This window comes from Euleptes europaea, chromosome 18 (genome assembly GCF_029931775.1).
Source record: "Euleptes europaea isolate rEulEur1 chromosome 18, rEulEur1.hap1, whole genome shotgun sequence".
NCBI lineage: Eukaryota > Metazoa > Chordata > Lepidosauria > Squamata > Sphaerodactylidae > Euleptes > Euleptes europaea.
In genome coordinates this window covers 10,733,009-10,760,218 of record NC_079329.1, presented here as the reverse complement: position 1 = coordinate 10,760,218, position 27,210 = coordinate 10,733,009, and the positions used below count along the sequence as shown (strand labels likewise).

The 27,210-nt window shown below is 49.0% G+C and overlaps 6 protein-coding genes across 9 annotated transcripts in view; 3 read left to right on the top strand and 3 right to left on the bottom strand.

The window, feature by feature from the left end:
* Positions 1-8,675, bottom strand: part of U2AF2 (U2 small nuclear RNA auxiliary factor 2) — a 155,743-nt gene extending 147,068 nt beyond the window's left edge. The window contains exon 1 of the mRNA XM_056863993.1: positions 8,672-8,675. The gene's annotated coding sequence lies outside the window, so the exon portion shown is untranslated. The remainder of the gene's footprint in view (positions 1-8,671) is intronic.
* Positions 3,877-12,893, top strand: LOC130490185 (histone H4). Of its 2 annotated transcripts, XM_056864001.1 has the most exons (2): positions 3,877-3,994; positions 12,580-12,893. In XM_056864001.1, the coding sequence occupies exons 1-2, from the start codon at positions 3,877-3,879 to the stop codon at positions 12,891-12,893; spliced, it is 432 nt and encodes a 143-aa protein (XP_056719979.1). The 2 variants fall into 2 exon arrangements, with proteins under 2 accessions (XP_056719979.1, XP_056719980.1); XM_056864002.1 differs by lacking the exon at positions 3,877-3,994 and having other exon boundaries at positions 12,579-12,893.
* On the top strand, positions 8,965-9,660 carry LOC130490184 (histone H1-like). Of its 2 annotated transcripts, XM_056864000.1 has the most exons (2): positions 8,965-9,462; positions 9,508-9,660. In XM_056864000.1, exons 1-2 carry the CDS (start codon positions 8,965-8,967, stop codon positions 9,658-9,660), a joined length of 651 nt encoding a protein of 216 aa, XP_056719978.1. The 2 variants fall into 2 exon arrangements, with proteins under 2 accessions (XP_056719978.1, XP_056719977.1); XM_056863999.1 differs by having other exon boundaries at positions 8,965-9,660.
* On the bottom strand, positions 10,753-11,163 carry LOC130490186 (histone H3). The gene has a single exon (XM_056864003.1). It carries the CDS (start codon positions 11,161-11,163, stop codon positions 10,753-10,755), a length of 411 nt encoding a protein of 136 aa, XP_056719981.1.
* Positions 12,894-14,595: 1,702 nt separating the features above from the next.
* Positions 14,596-18,856, top strand: LOC130490182 (histone H3-like). The gene is made up of 3 exons (XM_056863995.1): positions 14,596-14,888; positions 14,960-14,987; positions 18,425-18,856. The coding sequence occupies exons 1-3, from the start codon at positions 14,596-14,598 to the stop codon at positions 18,854-18,856; spliced, it is 753 nt and encodes a 250-aa protein (XP_056719973.1).
* A 1,284-nt stretch (positions 18,857-20,140) lies between these two features.
* Positions 20,141-20,836, bottom strand: LOC130490183 (histone H1-like). Of its 2 annotated transcripts, XM_056863998.1 has the most exons (2): positions 20,339-20,836; positions 20,141-20,293 (listed from the first exon to the last, which is right to left on the bottom strand). In XM_056863998.1, exons 1-2 carry the CDS (start codon positions 20,834-20,836, stop codon positions 20,141-20,143), a joined length of 651 nt encoding a protein of 216 aa, XP_056719976.1. The 2 variants fall into 2 exon arrangements, with proteins under 2 accessions (XP_056719976.1, XP_056719975.1); XM_056863997.1 differs by having other exon boundaries at positions 20,141-20,836.
* Positions 20,837-27,210: the final 6,374 nt, after the last annotated feature.

Below are 27,210 nucleotides of genomic sequence, written 5' to 3'. Positions count from 1 at the left end.
AAATACCTGGAGATTTTGGGGGAGCAGTTTGGAGTTATCTCAGCAGGGTATAATGCCATAGAGTCCCCCTCCAAAACAGCCATGTTTCTGCACGGGAACTGATCTTGGTCGTCTGGAGATCAATTGTAATAGTGGGAGATCTCCAGGTACTACCTGGAGGTTGGCAACCCTACAGTCTGTTTCCTCTGTAGCTGGTGCTGATTTCAGTCAGGGAGTCCCCTGGCCCACATTCATATGATCTTGTGGATTGGAGAAAAGGCCAGCACAGTGTAGTGGTTGGACTAGCATCTGAGAGACCAGCTTTCCCTCCTCAGCCATAAAGTGTCTCTGAGTGACCTTGGACCAGTCGACTTTCTCTCAGCCTAACTTACCTCGCAGGGCTACTGAGTTTACAGAATGGAAGGAGAACTACATATGCTGCCTCAAGCTCCTTAGAGGTAAAGTGGGATAAAAATGTGATCAATGCACCATCTCGGCAATCATCACCCTGGTGCGTGTCTATGGGGCCAGTGGTGAAGAAAAGGACACACATGCATGGGGAGGGTGAATATGATTATTTATAGGGCTATCATTGAAAAGCAGGCCTGGGGAAACAAGGATTCAGGGGTGAAGGCAGATGCAGGAAAGAGTGGAACTGCCTTTTGTGGGGCAAGGCGGCCAGTAGCCTTCCCAGCAGATCGGAAACTGCTGGTTTTGTTGTTTGGGCCTGTACAAAAAAAGTCACTGAAATCTAATAAATTCAGGGGGCGGAGAAACCTGGTAGTGGTCTGATTACGCCTCTAATGAATTGCTTCATGTTCTTACAGCTGTTATTGAGTTGAGAGGTTTGCGTTTAAAATCTGGTGCATTGTCAAAATCTGAAACTGAATGTACATCTAGTCCAGCCAAAGTATTCAGGCAGAAACTTCCATAAATATTTTTTTTGTTACTGAAATCTGAGTTATCAACAGATGTGCGTGCTCCCACGATATCCAATCCAAAAACCTGAATTTTCATCCACCTCTAGAATGTATTAATGTTATTTATAGTCTGCCTTTTTTCTCTGAGATTCAAGACGGGATTACAGGGTAAATCAATACAACAGGGTTTGGATTTGCAATTTGGAAAACCAGCAGAAATCAGATACAGAGTTGAAAGAAGGATGAAAAAGCATAAGCATTTAAACATGACACGTTAAATGATGCAGAAATTGTCAAAAGTATGTATCCCATAGGAAGTAAACTACAACCAAAACTCTGTTCTCATAGAATCATAGAGTTGGAAGGGACCACCAGGGCCATCGAGTCCAACCCCCTGCACAATGCAGGAAATTCACAACTACCTCCCTCCTCCACACCCCTAGTGACCAGAAGATGGCCAAGATGCCCTCCCTCTCATCATCTGCCTAAGGTCACAGAATCAGCATTGCTGACAGATGGCCATCTAACCTCTTCTTAAAAACTTCCAGGGAAGGAGAGCTCACCACCTCCTGAGGAAGCCTGTTCCACTGAGGAACCGCTCTAACTGTTAGAAAATTCTTCCTAATGTCTAGACGGAAGCTCTTTTGATTTAATTTCAACCCGTTGGTTCTGGTCCGACCTTGAGCAACAGAAAACAACTTGGCACCCTCCTCTATATGACAGCCCTTCAAGTACTTGAACATGGTTATCATATCCCCTCTCATTAACCCTAGGTTAGCATCTCCACTCCTTTCTCACTACATACGCCTTTTAAAACAATGGGAGTTAAGAATAGTTTAAAATGAGTAAAACGCATCTACATTCGGCTGTGTGCATGTGTGGGGGTGTATTTCGAGTCTTGAAAATATGTCGGGGGGGGATAAGATCCGCGCTTCCACTGCGCAAGTAGTGGCATTTTTTAAATGGCTGAATTTGTCTCTAAAATATTGTCGTTTGACCCTCAGTTAGGGTTGCCAACTCTGGGTTGGGAAATACCAGGAGATTTTCAAGGTGGAGCCTGAGGAGGGCGGGGCTTGGGGAGGGACTTTCAATGCCATAGAATCCAATTGCCAAAGCGGCCATTTTCTCCAGGGGAACTGATCTCTATCTGCTGGAGATCAGTTGTAATAGCGGGAGATCTCCAGCCGATACCTGGAGGTTGGCAATCCTACTCAGTGCCCAGTGAAATAATTCAGCAAACCAAATGGGATAAATCAAGAGGGGCGGGGCCCTGTTGGACTACTGCAGCAAAGTCAAAGAGGAGTCTACTCATACCTTAAAAACTAACATTATTTTTGTCAGCATAAACTTTCTAGATTCAGACACTAAACGAGAGGAGCAGGAAACGGTGGGTATCAATTGGTTAAATGCAGATTTTTAATAATGGCCGCCCTTGTTTCGTTAGCGGTCATACTGGAGGAAGAGCAGCTAGAGAAATGCTTATTTTTAAGATTCCCGCGCTTCGATGGGATTGGTCATGACATGATCAGGAGAAAGTCTTTCCAGCACCGGGTCATCTTTCCTGCAAAATGGCCGTGGCTGGGAGGCGGTGAGCTCTTGAAAATGGCCATTGCTGTTCCTGGATATTATTCTGCAAAAGACATATCAGGTGGAGCCTTTTGCATTCAGAGCTGCGGCCACCAGATCCTTTCCCCGCATTTCTTTAGATAAATGGCTGCTAAAAATACAAACGAGACCCGTTTCAACTTGCAGAGCTGCTGTTTCCAATTGCTTTCCCTCTGCTCGGTCGGTTCCTCCCTCCTTCAGCGTCCTTAACCCCAAGTCTTACACAAATGAGAAAAAAATAAAAATACAATAAGAGCTGCAATGGCAAAACCCAAAGAGGGTTCCTGTACCTGAAACTGCAGTTTCTCCTTTTCTGTAGAGGCTCCTGTTTGTTACCTAAGAAGGTAACGCAACGAGCATGCAAGCGTGGAAGCGCGCGCCTCACCTGTGTAGAAGATGATTCACGCGCAGCTAAATGAACAAACTCTCGTGGCACCTTAAAAACAGACAGATCTGTCGAGTCTTCAACGCACCATAAGATTTAGGGCGAAACCGTGGCTCAGTGGTAGAGCATCTGCTTGGCATGCAGAAGGTCCCAGGTTCAATCCCTGGCATCTCCAGTTGTTAAAGAGACTAGGCAAGTAGGTGATGTGAAAGACCTTTCTCTGCTTGAGACTCTGGAGAGCCGCTGCCAGTCTGAGTAGACAATACTGACTTTGATAGACTGAGGGTCTGATTCAGTATAAGGCAGCTTCATATGTTCATATGTTCAAAACGCAGGGGAGGTTTTGCCTTGGATTTGCCACTCTCTTGATGCACATTTTCCCCACCTGAATTCTCAAAACTCTGCACGGGGGCTTATTTTTTCGTTTTTGAGAATTTAGCTGGGGGGAAATGTGCATTTAGCGAGCGGCAAATCCAAGGCAAAACCTCCCCAGCGTTTTTGCCCTTTGTTTGGGTTTTTTTCCAATAGATTGGCGTGGCTACACTTCTGGGAATTTCACAGTGGGTAGCCTGTTAGTCTATCTGCAGTAGCAGAAAAGAGCAAGAGTCCAGTAGGACCTTAAAGACTAACAAAAATATTTTCTGGCAGGGTATGAGCTGTGGCTCACGAAAGCTCATACCCTGCCAAAAAATATGTTTGTTAGTCTTTAAGGTGCTACTGGACTCTTGCTCTTTTCTACTTCTGGGAATTTGCCTCCGATGCTGGTTAAACCGGCCTGAGCTTTGATTGGACAGTTTTCAAAGTCCCCTTTGAAAACTGATTGGAGGAAAAGAGTCGACTTCCGAGTTTGAGGTCATTGGAAGACTGTGGGGGGCGGGGACTGCAGCATGCCAGCCGTGGTTTTCACTCAGGTCGGACTCGTGCATATAAAAACCGAGTCCGCCGCCTCTTTCGACTCATTCTTGTGGTTTTCTGCAAGCGGGAAAGATGTCTGGACGTGGGAAGGGCGGTAAAGGCTTGGGGAAAGGAGGCGCTAAGCGGCATCGGAAGGTGCTTCGTGATAACATCCAAGGTATCACTAAGCCTGCTATTCGTCGCCTGGCCCGTCGTGGGGGAGTGAAGCGGATCTCTGGACTGATTTACGAAGAGACTCGGGGCGTGTTGAAGGTTTTCCTGGAAAACGTGATCCGAGATGCCGTGACTTACACCGAGCACGCGAAGAGGAAGACCGTGACTGCCATGGATGTGGTTTATGCCCTGAAACGGCAGGGTCGTACTTTGTACGGCTTTGGAGGTTAAGGCTTTCTGCGAATTTGCAAAAAAAAAAAAAAAAAAAAAAGACCAAAGGCCCTTTTCAGGGCCGCCCCACATACTCCTAAAAAGAGCTGTTTGATTTTTCGTTTTTAAATGTTGTGCTTGCGTTTGTGCTTCTTCTGTGCATAACTAAAATCGGGTGCTTTCCCCCATTCTAAATCTAATTTTTTTTAAAAAGATTTATTCCTAGGTGACTACCTAGGATTTTAGACGGGGTTGAGATGTTAGGATTTGGGGGGGGGGGTAGGGATTCAAGATTTTTGTAATGTAAAAAGTTATGAATGATTAATATTTTCACAAGCTGAATTGCATCTTTGCAATACCTTTGGAGATCTTTTTTATTGTATTTTACAACCCAGTTTACTACTGTCTCGTCCTTGCCTTAATACGCTCATAGATCTGTAGGGGTCTTAAATCTTGAGCACACTTGATAATAGAAATAGTCGCCATTTTCTGTCTTGGATATATTTTTTTATATCGAATGCAAGATAAACAAGAAATTTTGTTTCTTTCCTAAACGCACATCCTTCAATTTGATCCTACAACTTGCTCCAAAGAATAAGGTCAATAAATAAATATCAAGGCTAGCTTCAGAAGGATAGTTGTGTTCCTCTTTGCATTCCTAGCCTGGCATCCCGAAGAACAAAGAAAACCAGGGAGGGGGCGTGGCTTAACTGCCAAGCACACTAGTGGCGGGAAAACTTGAATTGTATGAAGTAGCAGAGAGCCCAAGTTACCAAAGGTTGGCAACAAACCACAAGTGATGACAAGTTAAACCTCCTTCCACAGCAAAGATGGTTTAAAAAATTGCAGGGGATCCTCTCCTGCCTTGCCCTCCCGCCCCCCCAAAAGCACCTATTTCCCCATGTTTGACCGCATAGTTACTAAGGCAGTGGCTGGTTTAGCAAAGTTGTGACAGGATTCCTTTCAGCCACACCCACAAATTGTGGAACTATGGAAGAGAGTTTTTCAAGCTGCTATCAAAGCAAAGCACACCACTAGCACAATAGTGCATTGTGATACATAGGTGTACTTCTCCACTGCACGCACACACACAAAAATCTTGAAATCTTTCAAGATATGAAGGTTCCTGATTGCAGTGTGATGCAGTTTCAAATATCAGATCTGGCACTCCACAAGGTTTGATCAATACTGAATTCTCATGTTTGAAAACCTTGTGGGTGTGTATTGAACTCCGTTTAGGACTGAGATCTGGGTTCCAGCAAGAAGCTCATTGGGTAACTTCAGGTAGTTACTCTATGTTAGCCAACTGGGGGTGGTGGTGGTAATTATAAAATGGAGGTTGGAGGCCTGGAGACCAAGCCCAATGAGGAAAGGCTGGGGGACTTGGGAACGTTCAGTCTGGAGAAGAGGAGGTTGAGGGAGGGCCTGCTTGCTTTCTTTTAAATATTTGAAGGGCTGTCACTTATAGGAGGGCAGAGAGCTGTCCCTGTCGGCAGAGGAGGATAGGACTGGCAACAACAGGTATAAATTGTGAGTGGAAAGGTACTGGCTGAATATTAGGAATAATAGTTTTACAGTAAGAGGTGTTCAGCAGTTGAATTGGCTGACTACAGAGGTGGAGAGTTTGCCGTCTCTGGCAGTCTTCAAGCAGTGGCTGCACAAACACTTGTCAGGGATGCTTTAGGCTGATCCTGCATTGAGCAGGGGGTTGGAGTAGATGGCCTGTATGGCCCCTTCCAACTCTATGATTTTGCGTCACCCTCAGCTCTTTAAAAGGGTTGTGATAAAACATGGTAGGGTTAAAACATAGTAGCATGGTGTAGTGGTTAAGAGCGGTGGAGAACCAGGTTTGATTCTCCACTCCTCCGCGTTAAGCCTGCTGGGTAACCTTGGGCTAGTCACAGTTCTCTCAGAACTCTCTCAGCCCCACGTACCTCACAAGGTGTCTGTGGTGGGGAAAGGAAGGGAAGGAGATTGTAAGCTGGTCTGATTCTCCTTAAAAGGTAGAGAAAGTTGGCCAACTCTTCTTAAAACTAAATGTGGAAATAGCTTTGAAAAATCATCCATGGTTGAGTACACCCGCCAGTTTGTACCTACTGCAGACATGCATGTTTCTGTCAGCTCTCCAATTGTTATACTAAGCTTCCCCTAAAGATTTTCAAGTTGCACAAATTCTAATAAAAATAAACCATACCTGGGCAGGATCATCCCGAGACTATTCTCTGCTTCTGAAACAGTTCGTGCTCATAACACCACCATTCTGTGTGTGCAATCTCTGTAAACGTTTGATTGATTAACTCACTTCATTTATAGTACACCTTTCTTGCTGAGACTCAGGGCAGATTACAACTATTAAAAAAGCCATAAGGATAGGATACAATGCATTAAACTAGAGAATGTGGCACTATACACAGTATAAGAGAGCCGGCATGGTGTAGTGGTTAAGGGCAGTGGTTTTGAGTGGTGGACTCTGATCTGGAGAACTGGGTTTGATTCCCCACTCCTCCACATGAGCAGCAGATGCAAATCTGGTGAATTGGATTTGTTTCCCCACTCCTTACACACAAAGCCAGCTGGGTGACCTTGGGCTAGTCACAGCTCTTTCAGCTCACCTACCTCACAGGGTGTCTGTTGTGGGGAGGGGAAGGGAAGGTGATTGTAAGCTGGTTTGATTCTTCCTTAAGTAATAGAGAAAGTCGGCATATAAAAACCAACTCTTCTTCTTCTTTAAATCAAGTGTTAAAGCAAGAATTACAACAACTTAGAACAGTACCGTGAAACATATTACACAACAAATCTGGATTACAGAATTAGAACAATGCAATGAACAGTGCAATATATACCCTTAAATGCCACAGACGATAGCTACCACATTGTTCACATAAGTCTTTCTGTCCCCACAACAACTTGGAGGGTTTCCTATTAATGGATTGTCTGTTGTAGAGGATAGATCTTGAAGTGGCTACAAGCCTTAAGGGCTAAATGGAACCTCCATGTTCAAGTTCAGTATTTTTCTAACCACCAGTTGCGGAGGGACAAAAAAAGATGGAGGGAGTTCCACTGGTAGAGCAGAATCTACTTCTGCTCACATCTGCTTTGTGGGAATGCTGTAAAGCTAGCATCAGAAAGGTTAGTGATGTATCTTAGAAAAGAAATAGAGATGTACCCTATATGTGGCTGGTATTTATCTGTTATAGCAAAAACAACTGTGAAGTTATGAGGACTTTGTTGTTTAAAATCCTGGACTCGGATTTGTGTACATATTGTGTTTGCCATTCATCCAGACCTGCTTCATTCATATTCAATTAACAGCACAGTAATTGGATTTCATATATGTCATCACTGATTGTATTATTCTGATTGCGACCACAGAGTACAGAGAAAGAAGTTAGTGAAGGAGAGTGAAAAAATATATAAAATGTTCCCAATTTAAAAAATGCCAAAATATATATAAAATGTTCCCAATCTGAAAAATGCCAACAACAAATGTCTATTATACATACACACCAAGATGTAATAAAAGTGTGCCAACTGAGAGTTCCTCAGAATTTATACGGCTGGATGTTCAGTACAGAAAAGGGAGAAAAGTAGAGACAGACAGGGGGTGTGAGGGGGGGGGAGTTTCAGCGCATAATAGAGGAATTCCCAGCCTGTAGTTTCTAGAGGCTTAATTGATGGTATTGGGTATAAAATGGATTTGAGGATGCAACAAAGGCTAGGGGGATAGAGGAAATGGGGAAAAAATGGCCACTCTCTCGTTGAGCATATAGAAGCTAGCAGGTATTCAGTTTCCTTCCCCGCACAAACCTGACCGCGCAGCTCGCTAATAAAGCAGACAGCAGAAAGGGAAAGATGGTCATTAAGGATGGGGGAGTCTGGAGGTTGAAGACTCATCCATGCAGCCCACCCATCTTTGTCCCCCGACTGAAGACAGCTCTGAGCCTGATGGCAGCCATTTCCATGCACATTCCTTGACGAAGGATTGATGGGGTATCTTTGAAAGGAAATCGCACAGGCTTCAGAATCCAGCGGTTCCGCTTCAGCTTCACCCACCAGCGTACAAAAGGGGAGCAAAAACAGATCCATATTTTAAAATCGACAGGCTCAAACGGAGGGCCTTGCTGGGGCCGGCGTCCCGCGTCCTGCCCCAAAGTGAGCGAGTGCATGTGTTACTTGAGCCACTTGAAAGGGCTTTGGCGAGCGGGCGCCAGCTCCGGGGAGACCCGTTTCCTCCCCGGGGGGGTCCAGACCCCCCGAGAGGGACCCGATCCCCTCGGCCAGCCCGCCATCCCCACGAGGACTTTTTAACTGGGGGGAAAGGGGCCCAGGTTTGGAAGAGGCCGGCGCGCCGAGCGGGAAGCGGCCGCCTTGGCGCGTCCTTGGCTGCCGCGCCCGGCCCCCTGCCGCCCGCAGCCGGCGGCCCCGGCCCCGAGGAGACCCTGCGCGTCCCTTTGCCCGGGGGGCGGCGGGCCGGGGCGGCGGGGCGGCGGGGCCGGGGCCGCTTTTGTGGCGGGCAAGAAACACAAAGTGGCCCGCAGCGCGGCCATGTCTGGCGGCGGGAGAGCCCGGGCGCAGGAGCGCACCAATCAGCGCGCACCGCCGCCCCTATAAAGAGCAGGCGGCCGCCGCGCTCCGGCTCAGACTTTACTGGCCGGCTCTCGCAGAGGGAGCCCCCCGCCGCCACACCACCACCACCACCACCACCACCACCACCAGCAGCAGCAGCAGCAGCAGCAGCAGCAGCAGCAGCAGCTCCTCCCGCCGCGCCGCCCCGCGCCGCCCGCAGCAGCAGCAGCCATGTCGGAGACGGCCCCCGAAGCGCCCGCTCCCGCCGCGCCGGCCGCCAAGGCGCCGGCCAAGAAGGCCAAGAAGGCGGCGGCGGCGGCGGCGGCCTCCAAGCCGCGCAAGGCGTCGTGCCCCAGCGTGACCGAGCTGCTGACCAAGGCGGTGGCCGCCTCCAAGGAGCGCCACGGCGTGTCCCTGGCGGCGCTCAAGAAGGCGCTGGCGGCCGCCGGCTACGACGTGGACAAGAACAACAGCCGCATCAAGCTGGGCCTCAAGAGCCTCGTGGGCAAAGGCACGCTGCTGCAGACCAAGGGCACCGGCGCCTCGGGCTCCTTCAAGCTCAACAAGAAGCAGGCCGACGGCGCCAAGGACAAGGGCGCCGCCGCCGCCGCCGCCAAGAAGAAGCCCGCCGCCGCCGCCGCCAAGGCCAAGAAGCCGGCCGCCAAGAAGCCCTCCGCCGCCGCCGCCAAGAAGGCCAAGAAGCCGGCCGCCAAGAAGAGCCCCAAGAAAGCGGCCGCCAAGAAGCCCGCCGCCAAGAAAGCGGCCGCCGCCAAGAGCCCCAAGAAAGCCAAGCCCGCCGCCAAGCCCAAGAAGGCCGCCAAGAGCCCGGCCAAGCCCAAGGCGGTCAAGGCCAAGCCCAAAGCCAAGCCCAAGACGCCCAAGGCCAAAGTGGCCAAGCCCAAGAAGGCCGCGCCCAAGAAGAAGTGAAGGGCTTTTGCCTTTTCTTCGGCTGGGGCGGCGCCACAGACTTTTATCCCAAAGGCTCTTTTCAGAGCCACCCACAACCTCCTCGAAAGAGCTGAGTCCCTCTGAAAGGTTTTAATTCTCCCCTTAACGTGTCCGCAGTTCCAAACGGATAGCCCGGTGTTGGTCTGAGCCCAGCAGCACCTTAACAATCAACAGGGTTTCCCGGACCTTTATCTTCCAGCCAGAACGAGGGAGGGGTGTTCTATCAATTACAAATAAAGGGGGAGTCAGGTTGCAAAATTTCCTCCAGAATGATTAGAACAGGGGGAGGAGGCAAAAAAAAAAAACACCCTAAAACCCCCAACCCTTTTATAAAACCACAGTAAATGTATGCACACGGGAGGTTTTGCCTTGGATTTGCGGCTCTAAATGAATATTTTCCCCACCCGAATTCTTAAAACCCTGCATGGGGGCTTATTGTTGAGTTTAAATGGAGGAAATGTGCATCTAAATAAAGACTGACAAATCCAAAGCAAAACCTCCCATGCATAAATGGCCTAAATCTAGTATGTTCGTGGTCAAAAGCCCAGCCCAGTTGTGTTCCAAGATTTCGCGGCAAAGAATAGAGCTGAACTCTAAGTCACAACTGAGTTATGGCGACCCCGTAGGGTTTTCAAAGCAAGAAACATTCAGGGGTGGTTTGCCATTGCTTGCCTCTGCGTGGGCTGAGAGTTTTGAGATAGAACCATGACTACCCCAAAGTCACCCAGCAAGCTTCATGTAGAGGAGCGGGGAATCTAACCTGGGCTGTTTAAAAGTCCTCCCTCTTAACCACGCTGGAGTATGGGCAAGAAGCCACGGGAGGTTTTGCCTTGGGTGTGCCCCGCTCTAGATGCACATTTCTCCCAGCCAAATGTGCATCTAGAGCGGCACATCCAAGGCAAAACCTCCCGTGGCTTCTCGCCGTTAGACAAAGAAAAACCAGAGCAGTTTTCATCCTCACACTAGGTGTGTTCCAGCACTTTCAAACGAAAATATAGTGGCTCTTAAAAGAGCCTTTGGGTTATAGATGGGATGTTACGATCACTTGGTGGGGGAGGGGAGAGAAGCTCCTTAAGCCCTCTCCCCGCGGATGCGCCTGGCGAGCTGGATGTCCTTGGGCATGATGGTGACGCGCTTGGCGTGGATGGCGCACAGGTTGGTGTCTTCGAAGAGCCCCACCAGGTAGGCTTCGCTGGCCTCCTGCAGGGCCATGACGGCCGAGCTCTGGAAGCGCAGGTCGGTCTTGAAGTCCTGCGCGATCTCGCGCACCAGGCGCTGGAAAGGCAGCTTGCGGATCAGCAGCTCGGTGGACTTCTGGTAGCGCCGGATTTCTCGCAGCGCCACGGTGCCCGGGCGGTAGCGGTGCGGCTTCTTCACGCCGCCCGTCGCCGGGGCGCTCTTGCGCGCCGCTTTGGTGGCCAGCTGCTTGCGGGGCGCTTTCCCGCCGGTGGACTTACGAGCTGTCTGCTTGGTTCTTGCCATTCTCACGACAGAGTCACCAAACTCCTCTCAAGCGACCAACAAAGTAAAATGAGACCGGACGGGCCGCTGAAGGTTATTTATATCCCGCTCCCCCTTCCCTGATTGGCTGAAAGAGGAAATGTAAAACTGTTTTGAAAAAGTTCCCGGGCTGCACAACGATTGGGCAAACACGGCCCCCCACCTCCAATCGCCAATCGCTCGTGTTTGCTCCCGACCAATGAAACGATAGTCTCAGGGCAGCATTCATCCCCATTGAAAGCGTTTTTTGTTTCTTTGCAAGGTTTTGTTTCTGCTGACAAAGGAAAGCGGTTGCTTGAGATTCATCTCGTGGAGACAAGTCGTGAAAGGCATTATTAGTATGCAAGTCTGTTGCCAACTGGACGGGTGGGAAGAGCATTTATAAAAAAAGAGCGGAACTCTTCATGTATCACTCAAACTTAACTGGGAAATAATGCAAAATCATGGCAGACTATTGATGAGTAACAGGAGAGCATTGGGATATGATAGCACAGAATTTTAGTTTCATGTGGGTAGCCTTTCTAGTCTGTAGAACAGCAAGATATGAGCCTGATAGCACCTTAAAGATCAACTGGATTTCCTGAGTATAAAATGAGTATAAGCTTTCGAGAGTCAAAACTCCCTTCATCTGAGTAATTTGTCTTACCCTGAGCTTCAGCTATTACTTTAAAACCAGAGTTTTGGTGATGATATGCCGGAGACCCTGGACAAATCACGGGATTTCCACCCTCAAGTGGACTGAGCTCCCATGTTATGGTTGTAGCTGAATTTGTAATTTAAGGTAGGGGTTTGTTTGTTTGTTTTGCTCTTTCATGGGATGTACTAGGCTTAAAGATCTTACTGGAAAATCCATTCCACTTTTTATTTGCAACTCTTTTTGTGCTGTAATGTATTTCAGTGAAGCCCATGCTAATCCATGGACTCCAGTTTCCCATGATCTTCAATGGGCTGTGCAGCCCCTCCCACAGTCTCTAATTGGCTAGCCTGTCATTCGTTTTATTACATCCCCTCTTTCATGTCAGTTTCAGAAATTCAGGTGTACCTTTCAAATTAAATATTGTAAATATTTTTTTTAAAAAAATTGATTGTCCTCCCATTAAAATGAGATCGATAGAACCCGCATATTTTCCCACCTACAAGAAAACATCCCTATGAGGTTTCGCAAAGACTGAAGGAGACAGGACAGAAATAAATTCCCGGTGGTTGGTTGGTTGATTAAAGAGAAGTTCTTGCAGCGAATGGGCTGGTTCAAAGGGGCGGGGCGGAAATGAGTGACCGCCGCCTTCCTGTTTTCACTCAGGTCCGACTCAGTACTATAAAAGCTGGCCGCGGAGCTCAGTTGCCCAGACGTCTGTTTTTTTGTTGGTTGTTTCGAGGAGGAGACCGGAAGCGTTGCAGCCATGTCTGGTCGCGGAAAGGGAGGCAAAGGACTCGGAAAAGGGGGCGCGAAGAGGCACCGGAAGGTCCTTCGCGACAACATCCAAGGCATTACCAAGCCGGCTATTCGGCGCTTGGCTCGTCGCGGAGGCGTGAAGCGGATTTCTGGCTTGATCTACGAGGAGACTCGCGGGGTCCTGAAGGTGTTCTTGGAGAACGTGATCCGGGATGCCGTGACTTACACCGAGCACGCCAAGAGGAAGACGGTGACCGCTATGGATGTTGTGTACGCGCTGAAGCGCCAGGGCCGTACTCTCTACGGTTTTGGGGGCTAATTGCCCTGTACCCGGTTCTCACGTAAACAGAAAAGGCTCTTTTCAGAGCCACCCATATTTTCCGGAAAAGAACTGATTTTGTTGCTCCTTGGCCATGATAAAATGTTTCTAATAAAACCCAGATAGGATTTCCAGTTCAATTGTGCTCTATTTGTAGATCTTCATGGTTTTTGTGCAAGCCTCAGCCTTTGTTCTTTTTCACCAACATGTCTGGGTCCCAACGCTTTAGCCTTGATAATTAATAAATAAAATTCCTGATGGGAGTATATTCTCATGTAAAGATTATTGTTAAGGGAGGACACACGAACACATGAAGCTGCCTTATACTGAATCAGACCCTTGGTCCATCAAATTCAGTGTTGTCTACCCAGACCGGCAGCAGCTCTCCAGGGTCTCCAGGCAGGGGTCTTTCCCATCACCTACTTGCCTGGTCCCTTTAACTGGAGATGCTGGGGATTGAACCTGGGACCTTCTGCATGCCAGGCAGAGGCTCTACCACTGAGCCACAGCCCTGGGGAGGGGGTGTGGCTCAGTGGTAGGGCCTCTGCTTGGCATGCAGAAGGTCCCAGGTTCAATCCCCGGCAGGACCTGAATATGTAGCTCTTGGTTGGCTGTCTTTTGTTCTAATGCTACAAGGAAGTAGCTGAATGATTTTGGTATCACTTTGTAGCAACTAAAGGAAGAGTTGCTACTTTGTAATGTATCAGACCAGTTCTACTTCTTGGATCATGTTACTTTATTGCAGAAAGTGGCCAGATTTTTTTATATGTCTGTTCTGCCTTCTTGCTAAGAACACGTAGTGAAAATGAAACAGCTCTTTTCCCAAGTAATTTTCTGTAATGCTTTTTCCTTGTTTTGATGCTAAAGCCTTCATTTTCTACAGCCTGTTGTTGTTTTGCATTCTCTCCCCCCACACACACACACCGTTTTCAAGCTTTATTTCATGCTGGGTTCACTTCATAAATACATGGGAACATAAACACATGGGGGGGGGGCTTTGTTGCCCGTGAACAAAGAAACCAGATGCAGCATAGAAAAAAGGCGTCTCCTAAGGTCTGACCAATCACATCACAACGCGGGAAGTTTAAATTTGCTACACTCCCTCCCTACGTCACTACCTTTAGATTAATCAGGCACCTCCAATCTTCTAACCCTTTTCTTTCATAGTTATACTGATGTGAATAACCAAGTTTTTGCAAATCTTTCAATGCATGTAGAAAGTAAAATAGTTTATTTCGGGATTCATTGCTCTTGTAGAGCGAGAGAAGATATAGTTTCTTGGAACATCCCTTTTCCTGAAGAATTGTTTAGTGTCAGTTGTACAGAGACGGCCCCAGATTGTATAAAAGACATTAGTAGTGATACCAATTTTAGAAGGAGGGCCTAGCCCTATTTTTGGGTAGGGGAGAGAGAGCAAGCTTTGATAGGGTTCACTCCAGAAAGGACATTTAGGCATGAAAAATCGCGACTGTCCTTTGAAGTTGTTATACTGATTTTTTATTGGTTGATTTAAAATTGCACTCTAGCTCAGTCATTGGTTAGACCTCCCGCGTGGAATGGAACGCCGCCGCCCCCCTTTTTTTAATCTCTGTGGTTTCCACTCTGGTCGGACTCGGAACTATATAATCATCTGTTCACCGCTCTTTTTCCTTGATCCGTCCTGCTGATACGTTGAGTGCAGTTAGTTCATCGGGAGAGGGAAATGTCTGGTCGCGGAAAGGGTGGTAAAGGTTTGGGGAAGGGGGGAGCCAAGAGGCATCGTAAAGTCCTTCGAGATAATATCCAAGGTATTACCAAGCCTGCCATCCGTCGCCTGGCTCGTCGGGGAGGCGTCAAGCGCATCTCGGGGTTGATCTATGAAGAAACACGCGGCGTGCTGAAGGTTTTCCTGGAGAACGTGATCCGAGATGCTGTGACCTACACCGAGCACGCCAAGAGGAAGACAGTGACTGCTATGGACGTCGTCTACGCTCTCAAGCGGCAGGGGCGCACCCTGTATGGGTTTGGAGGCTGAAAGAGTTCACAGCCTTAAATTCACACTCACAACTCAAAAAGGCCCTTTTCAGGGCCACCTACTTGCACCTGGAAAGAGCTGTTTTCTTTTAGTGCAGCGCTGTGCAGCTGTTTCATGTTTGATTTCTTTTGGTGAAGTTTGATTAAAGTTGGGGGAAGGATTTAATGCTAAAATACTTATTCCTGGGGCTTGCAGGGCCGGCATAGTGTAACACAGGGCTTCTTAAACCTTTTCCACTCGCAACCCCTTTTTGCCTGAGAAATGTTTACATGACCCCGGCATATAGGTATATAAAATAGGTATACAGATCAAACATTTACTGATAATAAATCATGAAGAATTTTATTTTAATTTTTTTAAAAAAAATCATGACCCCCACATTGTTACGTGACCCCATACAGGGTCGCGACCCACAGTTTAAGAAGCTTTGATCTAATGGAGAAGATGCAGTACAGGGAGAAAGAAAGGAACAAAACTACCCTTTTTCTCTTCTGCCAGTGAAGCTAGATTTGTAACCCTTTTCACTGCAGAGATATAAGGAGAGCCCTTTTTAATGAAAGCTGGGAATTAGGAGGGACGCATAGACGTTGGCAATAGATTTCTTGACCACTAGAGCATTATTCTGTGGGAGCAATTACTGATCTCCCCCCCCCCAAGTCTGGCCATCGTCCTCTGGTGGTGCAGTGGGGGAAATGGCAGCCACAAAGGACTGAACGAAGGGAAATGGCATGGAGTCTGCTGGATGCTGAGTGCACCTACCCATCCAGACCTACCATCCAGGCTACCTGAGAACATACTAGAACTGTGACCCCCCCAAAAAAATTTTTTTTGGAGAAAAGCTGGTTTGGGAAGAGTGAACAGGGACAAGAGGAAGGAGTTGGTTTTTATATGCCAACTTTCTCTACCACTTAAGGGAGACTCAAAAAGGCTTACAATCACCTTCCCCTCCCCACAACAGACACCCTGTGAGGTAGGTGAGGCTGAGAGAGCATGACTTGCCCAAGGTCACCCAGCTGGCTTCGCGTGGAGGAGTGGGGAAACAAATCCAGTTCACCAGATTAGCCTCCGCCGCTCATGTGGAGGAGTGGGGAATCAAACCCGGTTCTCCAGATCAGAGTCCACTGCTCCAAACCACCGCTCTTAACCACTACACCACGTATGGCCATGATACTTACAAGTATAACCTCCATGTTCAGGAGCAGTATAGCTTTCTCAGATGGTAAGGACAAAAGGAACAGAGGGTGGCTGTGTTGTTGTTTTTAAACTCTAAATGCTCTCCCGTTTTAACATATAAATCTAATGCCTCTATCTCTGACATAATGCCTTTTTTATTAAGTGACAGGGATCCCAAGGCTACATAGTCAGTGGCAAGATTTATTTCAGCCCTTCTATCCCTCAAACGTTAGATTTATGCTGCTTGAGATCAATGGAACAAAGAGCTTCTAAGGGATGAAGGTAAACTCTAAATGATCCCGTGGCAACTTAAAGACTAACACATCTATTATGGCATATGTTTTTACGATCCAGGGCCCACTTTGACAGATATATTATTTTATCCTCAGTTCACAAGCTTTATGAAGTTTTTACATCCTCACATAGACATGCCAGGAGATAGGTATTTTACATTAGATTGCAACCAAATATCAATGCTTCCTGCACCCAAAGTGAATTTAACAAAAACTGTTGCCACGATAAATCTTTGAGGTGCTACAATACTCTTGGTTGTTCCAGTTTCAGCAGAATGCTGCTCCATGGAAGTCATTGCTTTGTCTTGCGTGTGGATTTATTTGGGGCATATATTGGAGTCAGAATGCCTGAGCACAATGGTGTGTGTGTGGGGGAAGTCTGAGCCCAGTCTTCTCTCATTTAATTGCATATAACAGGCAATGCGGCCTTCACAATGAGGCTTTTCCCATCACAGAGCAGAAGCTGTGCAGGTTAAGAGTGGCGGGCTCTAATCTGGAGAACCGGGTTTGATTCCCCACTCCTCCACATTAAGCCTTGGGCCAGTCACAGTTCTCTCTGAACTCTCTCAGGCCAGGCAGAGAGGTGGGTTTCCTGCATCTCAGGAATATGAGCCATTATTTCCCAATGCCTGTAGTTGCAGACAGTGGTGGACTGGGTCTAAAAATATTGGTTGCCTGGAGACAAAGGGTCCCCACCCACTACTATAAGGCTATCATTTAATGTTTATTTTTTTAACATATTGTCTAATGTTCAAGGGCCCCCGCTTCATCAGGGGCCCACAGGGCCCACTTGCCATCGGGCAAGCTGACACCCTGGCCAGTCCGCCACTGGTTGCAGACAGGCGCAAGTGTTGAATTATAAATTTCAGAATAAAAGAGACTTGCTATATTTCATATTTGCTCAGGGGGAGAAGGCCTCTGTGGCTGGACAGAAAGCAGAAAAGGATGGAGGAGGGGAGGGAGAGGCAAACCACCTCTGAACCTCTTAGAATCATAGAATCACAGAGTCAGAAGGGACCACCAGGGTCATCTAGTCCAACCCCCTGCACAATGCAGGAGATTCACAATTACCTTCCCCCCCACACACACACTTTTGCACTGAAATCCCTAGGGGGTCACCATAAGCAGCTGTGACTTGATGACCCTTTACACACACACACACACACACACACACACACACACACACACACACACACACAATTTTTCAGCAAAGCACAGAAATCTTCTGACTGCTTCAGCTGCCTAAGCTTGCGAGCAACAGGCAGAGTGGGTAGCGAGAAACTGGGCAATTATGCTTTTAAGGCTGTGATCCTGTGTGTTCTGAACAGGAATAAGCCCTGCCAGAACCCTGTGGGACTTACTTCTGAGTAAGCATATGCAAAGGATCGGTCTGCATGGCTGCAAGAAAGAGCCCCTCCCCCCCAAAAAAAACCCAATTTGAGAGAGACAGAGAGACAGAGAAGGAAAGGTACGCATGGGAAGAGTTAATGTGGTCCGTTTAAATTGTATAAACTGTCTATGAATAATATATTCCATAGTTTTAGGGCACTTTCTCATAGCCCAAATAATGCACTTTCAATCCACTTTCACTGCAATTTAAGGATCGTTTGCAAGTGGATTTTGCCAGTTCACACAGTAAAATCCACTTTCAAAGTGCATTGAAAGTGGATTGAAAATGCATTATTTGTGGGGGCTGTGTGAAAGTGCCCTGTTACTGTATATTCTCCGATTTTGATTCTGTATTTGACATGAATGTTTTTAATGGCATTTGCCGTATTAATAAATGAACCTGGGTTCACGTGGAAATGGCATTCCTTTGGGGCAGAGAGAGAACAAAGGCTATGGGGCGGGGGGAGAGCGGGAGGGACCAACCAGAAAGGTTTCACATCGTCGGCCCAATCAACCCCGAGCCCGGGAAATTCAAAAACTGCAAACGGCTAGCTCTCGACTCTCAGCCAATGGGACGAGGGGAAGGTACATATAAAGGGCCAGAAGAGCGGGTCTGCGATTCACTGTTCAGACCTGGCTACGGAGAGGAAGGTTTTGGAGAGGGCTCCTGGTTTGCTGCGGAAATGGCAAGAACGAAGCAGACAGCTCGTAAGTCCACCGGCGGGAAAGCGCCCCGCAAGCAGCTGGCCACCAAAGCGGCGCGCAAGAGCGCCCCGGCGACGGGCGGCGTGAAGAAGCCGCACCGCTACCGCCCGGGCACCGTGGCGCTGCGAGAAATCCGGCGCTACCAGAAGTCCACCGAGCTGCTGATCCGCAAGCTGCCTTTCCAGCGCCTGGTGCGCGAGATCGCGCAGGACTTCAAGACCGACCTGCGCTTCCAGAGCTCGGCCGTCATGGCCCTGCAGGAGGCCAGCGAAGCCTACCTGGTGGGGCTCTTCGAGGACACCAACCTGTGCGCCATCCACGCCAAGCGCGTCACCATCATGCCCAAGGACATCCAGCTCGCCAGGCGCATCCGCGGGGAGAGGGCTTAAACCCAAGTTTGCAGAACCCCACGGACATCTCAAAACAACCCAAAGGCTCTTTTAAGAGCCACCATCTTTTCACTTTAAAAGAGCTCGCCTTTGCTACATATCTTTATTTTGCTTTAGGTGGGTAGATCGGGAAGTATGGGTATCGCCTTAAAAAATGGGTAGCCGCTGTTGATTTCAAAAGCTCTCAAGCAATGTAAACTTTTATCTTTTAATTCAGTGCATGGATTAGTTAGGTTACCTGTGAAGTACCCGCAAAAAGGACAGGAATAAGGTAAGTTTGGGGGGCGTTTCGGAAACGCAAGCAACCGGAAAGGGAAGGAGACTAGTTCACACACTATATACACGGAGTTTCGGTAACAGTAAATTCTAATATGTTTTAAGTGCCCGCTGTATCCGTGGATTATATATATGTGTAAACCGCCGTCAAAAGTCGCAGCCGGTTTTTGGCGACCTCATGGGGTTTTTAAGGCAAGAAATGGGGCTTCGCCACCCTGGGTTTCTTCGGTGTTCTCCCATATAAGTAGTACCCAGGACCGACCATGCTTGGCTTCTAACACCCAGGGCATGACCATGCTGTTTCTGTTAAAATACCAGTAGGGGAGTTGTGGGCAGATTGATCAGCCAAATAATAAGAGTTGTTTTTTTATATGCTGACTTTCTCTACCACTTAAGGGAGAATTCAAACCGGCTTACAATCGTCTTCCCCTCCCCACAACAGGACACCCTGTGAGGTAGATGAGGCTGAGAGGGCTGTAAGAGAGCTGTGGCTAGCCCAAGGTCCCCCAGCTGGCTTCATGTGCAGGAGTGGGGAAACAAATCCAGTTCACCAGATTAGCCTCCGCCGCTCATGTGGAGGGGTGAGGAATCAAACCCAGTCCTCCAGACCAGACTCCACCGCTCCAAAACGCAAACGTCTCTGTTACTGACAGTTGTCGAACCCTTTCCCCAATTTGCATCTGGTCATTTCACTGCACAAATAAACCTGGTTTGGAGACCCGTTTTGTCTTGTTCCGTGAAGTGCTGAGCGCGCTATAGACAGTATCAAGAGTTAGTTGTTGGGTCCGGTCGTCACTGGGTTAGGAGGAAGAGGGAGGGATTTTTAATCGGAGATGCCAGGATTGCTGTGTAGGATTAACTTTAAATAATCCCAAACTACATATTGGAGACGACCTCACGCATTAAGAGGGACTCAGCTCTCTCGAGGAGGTTGTGGGTGGCTCTGAAAAGAGCCTTTGGGATAAAAGTCTGTGGCGCCGCCCCAGCCGAAGAAAAGGCAAAAGCCCTTCACTTCTTCTTGGGCGCGGCCTTCTTGGGCTTGGCCACTTTGGCCTTGGGCGTCTTGGGCTTGGCTTTGGGCTTGGCCTTGACCGCCTTGGGCTTGGCCGGGCTCTTGGCGGCCTTCTTGGGCTTGGCGGCGGGCTTGGCTTTCTTGGGGCTCTTGGCGGCGGCCGCTTTCTTGGCGGCGGGCTTCTTGGCGGCCGCTTTCTTGGGGCTCTTCTTGGCGGCCGGCTTCTTGGCCTTCTTGGCGGCGGCGGCGGAGGGCTTCTTGGCGGCCGGCTTCTTGGCCTTGGCGGCGGCGGCGGCGGGCTTCTTCTTGGCGGCGGCGGCGGCGGCGCCCTTGTCCTTGGCGCCGTCGGCCTGCTTCTTGTTGAGCTTGAAGGAGCCCGAGGCGCCGGTGCCCTTGGTCTGCAGCAGCGTGCCTTTGCCCACGAGGCTCTTGAGGCCCAGCTTGATGCGGCTGTTGTTCTTGTCCACGTCGTAGCCGGCGGCCGCCAGCGCCTTCTTGAGCGCCGCCAGGGACACGCCGTGGCGCTCCTTGGAGGCGGCCACCGCCTTGGTCAGCAGCTCGGTCACGCTGGGGCACGACGCCTTGCGCGGCTTGGAGGCCGCCGCCGCCGCCGCCGCCTTCTTGGCCTTCTTGGCCGGCGCCTTGGCGGCCGGCGCGGCGGGAGCGGGCGCTTCGGGGGCCGTCTCCGACATGGCTGCTGCTGCTGCGGGCGGCGCGGGGCGGCGCGGCGGGAGGAGCTGCTGCTGCTGCTGCTGCTGCTGCTGCTGCTGCTGCTGGTGGTGGTGGTGGTGGTGGTGGTGGTGGTGTGGCGGCGGGGGGCTCCCTCTGCGAGAGCCGGCCAGTAAAGTCTGAGCCGGAGCGCGGCGGCCGCCTGCTCTTTATAGGGGCGGCGGTGCGCGCTGATTGGTGCGCTCCTGCGCCCGGGCTCTCCCGCCGCCAGACATGGCCGCGCTGCGGGCCACTTTGTGTTTCTTGCCCGCCACAAAAGCGGCCCCGGCCCCGCCGCCCCCGCCGCCCCGGCCCGCCGCCCCCCGGGCAAAGGGACGCGCAGGGTCTCCTCGGGGCCGGGGCCGCCGGCTGCGGGCGGCAGGGGGCCGGGCGCGGCAGCCAAGGACGCGCCAAGGCGGCCGCTTCCCGCTCGGCGCGCCGGCCTCTTCCAAACCTGGGCCCCTTTCCCCCCAGTTAAAAAGTCCTCGTGGGGATGGCGGGCTGGCCGAGGGGATCGGGTCCCTCTCGGGGGGTCTGGACCCCCCCGGGGAGGAAACGGGTCTCCCCGGAGCTGGCGCCCGCTCGCCAAAGCCCTTTCAAGTGGCTCAAGTAACACATGCACTCGCTCACTTTGGGGCAGGACGCGGGACGCCGGCCCCAGCAAGGCCCTCCGTTTGAGCCTGTCGATTTTAAAATATGGATCTGTTTTTGCTCCCCTTTTGTACGCTGGTGGGTGAAGCTGAAGCGGAACCGCTGGATTCTGAAGCCTGTGCGATTTCCTTTCAAAGATACCCCATCAATCCTTCGTCAAGGAATGTGCATGGAAATGGCTGCCATCAGGCTCAGAGCTGTCTTCAGTCGGGGGACAAAGATGGGTGGGCTGCATGGATGAGTCTTCAACCTCCAGACTCCCCCATCCTTAATTACCATCTTTCCCTTTCTGCTGTCTGCTTTATTAGCGAGCTGCGTGGTCAGGTTTGTGCGGGGAAGGAAACTGAATACCTGCTAGCTTCTATATGCTCAACGAGAGAGTGGCCATTTTTTCCCCATTTCCTCTATCCCCCTAGCCTTTGTTGCATCCTCAAATCCATTTTATACCCAATACCATCAATTAAGCCTCTAGAAACTACAGGCTGGGAATTCCTCTATTATGCGATGAAACCCCCCCCCTCCTCACACCCCCTGTCTGTCTCCAGTTTTCTCCCTTTTCTGTACTGAACATCCAGCCGGATAAATTCTGAGGAACTCTCAGGGTGGCACACACCTCAAAGGGAACCCGGACTGGCCAAGGGGACCAGGTCACTCTTGGGGGTCTGGACCCCCATGAGGAAACGTGTCTCCCCGGAGCTGTCGTTAGCTGGCCAAAGCCCTTTAAAATAGCTCAAGTGACATGCATTCGGTCATTTTGGGACAGGGCGCCGGACGCCTTCCCCATAAAGGCCCTTCGTTTTAGACTATAAAAATTGGTTTAAAAAATAATTATTATCCTCTCATCCCTGCTTTGATTTAGAATCAAATTTAAGGGATGTCCATTAATTACAACATTGAAGGAATGGGCTATATTCCTTCTCAACTAGATGCTATTGATTATATTGGTTCTTATGAGCTGTAACGCTGCAAACTGGAAAACGTTTTATGGAGTCTCTCTTCTCTGATCTTCCCTGTCTTATTTTTCATCATGAAGTGTTTTCATTGCTGTGCTTGTAAGGGGAAAGCTTCAGCAGCCAGTGCCGTTTAAAATGTAGCTCATTCATTTCCGCAGTTGTTTAATGTTATAAAGACAGCCTGCCCAGGGTGGCAGCGAAAGGCAACAGGATTCTTGTGGCTGGTACTTAACGACTCTTCTGCTTTGGTTCTATTATAAACTTTTGTGGACTAGAAGTGGACTCTAGTCCTCAAAAGTTTGGTCAGTATTAAAAACTTGTCAGTTAGACACAATGTCTGCCTCTAGAGTCTAGAGGCATCTAACTGCATATTGCCTGAAATCTTAAAATACTTTTTGATCTGGGAGTAAAAGTCCCACTGAATAAATGTGAAATAAGATAGAGCCACCCTTAACATCACACTCTCAAACATGAGCAAAGAACTGCAAAGTAAGGGTGCCGATTTGAGACAAGAGCAGTCACTGTGTTTTTTTTTTTTTTGAAAGAGGCTGTTCTCTGGCATTGCTTGATGAAAGCAAAAAACAGCTCCTACCTCTGCAACTTTGGGCTTCTTGAGTGTTGCAAAATAATAATAATAATAATAATAATAATAATAATACACAATAATCTACATTAATAATCCTCCTCTTTAGGCTAATCATTCCCAGATCCATGGCTACTAGTCAAAATGAATACTAGTCATGATGCATACCCATTCTTTCTAGTATAAGAGGAGCATACCTATTATATTAGGTGCTGCAGAACTCAGCCAGGATGCTGCTGCAGTCATCTTGTTTGTGGGCTTCCTAGAGGCACCTGGTTGGCCACTGTGTGAACAGACTGCTGGACTTGACAGGCCTTGGTCTGATCCAGCATGGCTTTTCTTATGTCCCATGTTCAATTGCCAGTGTCTCCAGTTATAAGAACTATGTAATAGAAATGTGAAAGACCTCTTCCTGAGAACTTGGAGAGCCGCTGCCATACAGAGTAGACAATACTGACTTTTGTGCACCAATGTTCTGACTCCGAAGAATGCTGCTTTATGTCTTCATATGACTAGCAGAATTGAATGGGAAAGCTCTTATGGCTTCCTGGGCTTTGAGATGGATGTTGAGGATCAAACCACATTTCACACATGCAGTAGTGGGTAGAGAGTTGGACTAGGATCTGGGTGACTCAGGTTTGAATCCCCAGTCTGCCATGGAAGCTTGCTGGGTAATCTTGGGCCAGTCATGCACTCTGAGGAGGACAAACCGATCATCTTGGTCACTAGAGTTGCCAACCTCCAAGAGGCACCTGGAGATCTGCTAATCACAGGTGATCTTCAGACAACCAAGATCAGTTCCCTGGAGAAAATGGCAGTTTTGGAATGTGGACTCTATGGCATTATACCCTGTTGAGGTCACTCCCCTCCCCAAACCCTGCCCTCTCCAGGCTCCTCCCCAAAATATCAAGGTATTTGCTAACCCAGAGTTGGCAACCCCAATGGCCACAGGGACTTTTGCTGGTGGGTCTTCACCCACACCTGGGCAGGGCCATGCCAATGGCAGAAAGGTGGTGTGTGGCCTGCCCAAGCAGGCAAGCTGTTTCTTCCTCCCTCCTTTGAGGGGCGGGCCCCTTTTCCAGGGCTGTTTTTCCACCCCTCACATACCTCACAGGGATGTTGTGAGATAAAAATGGAGAAGGATGTAAGGTGCTTTGGATCACCAGTGGGGACTGGGGAGAAAAGCAAGGTATAAATGATGTAAGTAAATAACTAAGAGCCCCATGGCACAGAGTGGTAAGCTGCAGTACTGCAGTCCAAAGCTCTGCTCACAGCCTGAGTTCGATCCCTAGGGAAGTCAGTTTCAGGAAGCCGGCTTAAGGTTGACTCAGCCTTCCATCCTTCCAAGGTCGGTAAAATGAGTACCCAGCTTGCTTGGGGTAAAGTGTAGATGACTGGAGAAGGCACCAACAAACCACCCCGTAAACAAAGTCTGCCTAGGAAACGTTGGTATATGACATCACCCCATGGGTCAGTAATGACCCGGGGTTTGCACCGGGGCCTACCTTTACTCTTTAAGCAAATAACTAAGCCAGTTCTCAACTCTCTGTCACACATCAGAGTGACCAGCAAACCAAATCTAGCACAGATTTGTGGCCATCATCCTCTAATACCGTGTGGCTCACTGACACGTACTCACTTGCATGGGTCACTTGCATGGCTCCCAGCGCCTCTCTGTATATAACCGATGGAAATTTTACTAATAGGGGTGTAATAGTTGAAGAGTCCACTAAGCGGCAGTAAGAAGCAAGACTTTAATGGTCACGGCTCCTGTTCCCTGCTAGTCCCTTGGACAAGACTGTATTAACCGTCAGCTCTCTTTTGTAGTTGTTCAGTTCAAGAAATTATTGAGCATCGTATGCATTTAAGTATAATAGAAAGGAGCTAGCAGTAAGTGGTGGAGTATGTTGGAAGGCTGAAGAAGTTCAGATTATGCTGTTAAGCCACAGTAATGTAATTTAATCCTTTTGTGTTTCAGGCAAAAATAAATTTAGTGTAGGGTTGCCAGCTCCGGGTTGGTAAATACCTGTAGGTTTTTGGGGCAGAGCCTGAGGAGGGTGGAGTTTGGGGAGGGGAGGGACTTAAATGCCATAGAGTCTAATGGCCAAAGCAGCCATTTCCCCCAGGTGAATTGATCTCTATCGGCTGGAGATCAGTTGTAATAGTGGGAGAACTCCAGCTACTACCTGGAGGTTGGCAACCCTAGTTTAGTGGGAAGGAAGGGGGAAAGAGGGAGAATATGAGGTGAAAGGAGAGAGGCCTGCATGAAATGAAGGGATGTTTGTAGGAGAGAGATTCCAGGCGGGCCGTTGTGTTGGACTGCCAGAGCAAAAATAAATACAATAAATAAAAAATAACCAAGCTGGAGTCTTATGGCACCTCAAAGACTAAGACACTTTTATTGTGACATACAGCCTGCTTCATCAACTGTATGAGAAGATCCTCACCTTGGTAGATATATGACAATTATCAAAAGAGAAAAATAATGAACAGCAAGATCAAATGGGGAATGAAAAATATTAGAGCAGGGTGTAACATTCTTACGGGCAACAGAAATGCAATCAAGGTAAGCACGGTGGGTTGGATCCAACCAGCTTTTCTGCTGGTGGAAAGGGGAGGTCCCCTTTTGCCACCAAAAAGACCAGCGTGGTGTAGTGGTTAAGAGCGGCAGACTCTAATCTGGGGTTGATTTCCCCACTCCTGCACATAAAGCCTGCTGGGGTGACCTTGGGCCAGTCACAGTTCTCTCCAAACTCTCTCAGCCTCACCTACCTCACAAGGTGTCTGTTGTGGGGAGAGGAAGGGAAGGCAAGCTGCTTTGAGACTCCTTAAAGGTAGAGAAAAGCGGGGTATAAAAACCAACTCTTCTATGCTGGAGACTGTGTAACTTGCATGGGGGGAAAGTCACATGGAGATAGGATGTAGCTAGGAGGGGAATCAAGTGTAAAGCTGGCAGGATCCTACCCAATGACTACTCACAGTAGCAGTAATCAATGACAGCACTAGTTCATCCTAGTTTTCCTAAGCTGATTAACAATTGTGATAGCTGAGAGATGACTGGTCTTTGTTCAAGCCTTGGGAAGCACATTAAGATCTCTCAATGGACTCTAATTGTAGGAGAGAGAGCAAGGATGACAGACTCCCCCAAAGCATGGAAGGGAAAAGTTTTGTGTTTTTTTGAGCCACCAACTGGAAATGGGACACCCTAGGAAGACACTTGATACCACGGGAACTATAAGGAAATTGTAGTTCTATCATGCTGCTGGTTCCTCTTCTCTCTAGATCAGTAGTTCCCAAACTTTTCGGGCCACCCCCCCCCCTTCGTTCCACAAACTCAGCCCCAGCGCCCCTTACCCTATCCTATAAAAAGCATTATTCGAAATAGGGGTTTGCATGACGCACTAAAGATAAGAACAATAAAATCTCAAAACAGTAACAATTAATTGCACATCTATTCAAAATCGAATTAAAACTTTTTAGTTGAAATTTATTCAACAGAACTGATGGACTTGATCCGGTGGTACCAGCTCTTCAACGTCTGGGGGAAAATTCTGATAGTTTCCACCAATTTGCCAGCATGGTGCCATGTCTTGATCTATTGTTAATTAGTGAACAACACAGTTGAAGGGGGCCACCTCTAGCGCCCCCTGCTGCCCCCTTGCCTCTTAGTGCCCCCTAGATAATCCCACCGCCCCCCAGTGGGTGGTACTGCCCACTTTGGGAACCACTGCTCTAGATCAAGGTGGGAGACATTCGGAGGTGCTCGTGTCTCTGGTCCAGGGCAGGAGCTTCAGGTGAGAGGAAGAAATCCACGCTTGGCGGGCACCACCTGTCCAAGTCCCAGAAGGGCATGCAGGGGTCACGGGAAGAAAGGACCAGACCTCCTGGATCAGAGTCGGGCACAGGGCATTGGGCTACAACGGGAAGGCAAATGTTTGGGTCCCCGCCGTTTCTGTAGGCTGCTGAACTTACATGAGGCTGTGCTTGGAGCTGGAAGTCGCAGGCTAGCAAGCTGGATCCTAAAGGGTCTGGGTTAAACAAGGCCCAGCAGTTGGTTGTGGGCCCCATCTCTTTAGCAATGGGTTCAAACAGTTCGCCAGGATCTGGCATCAGGGCATTGAGGGAGGGGTCCCAGGTGGGGATCTGGTCAGGAGCCACAAAAGCTTCGGCT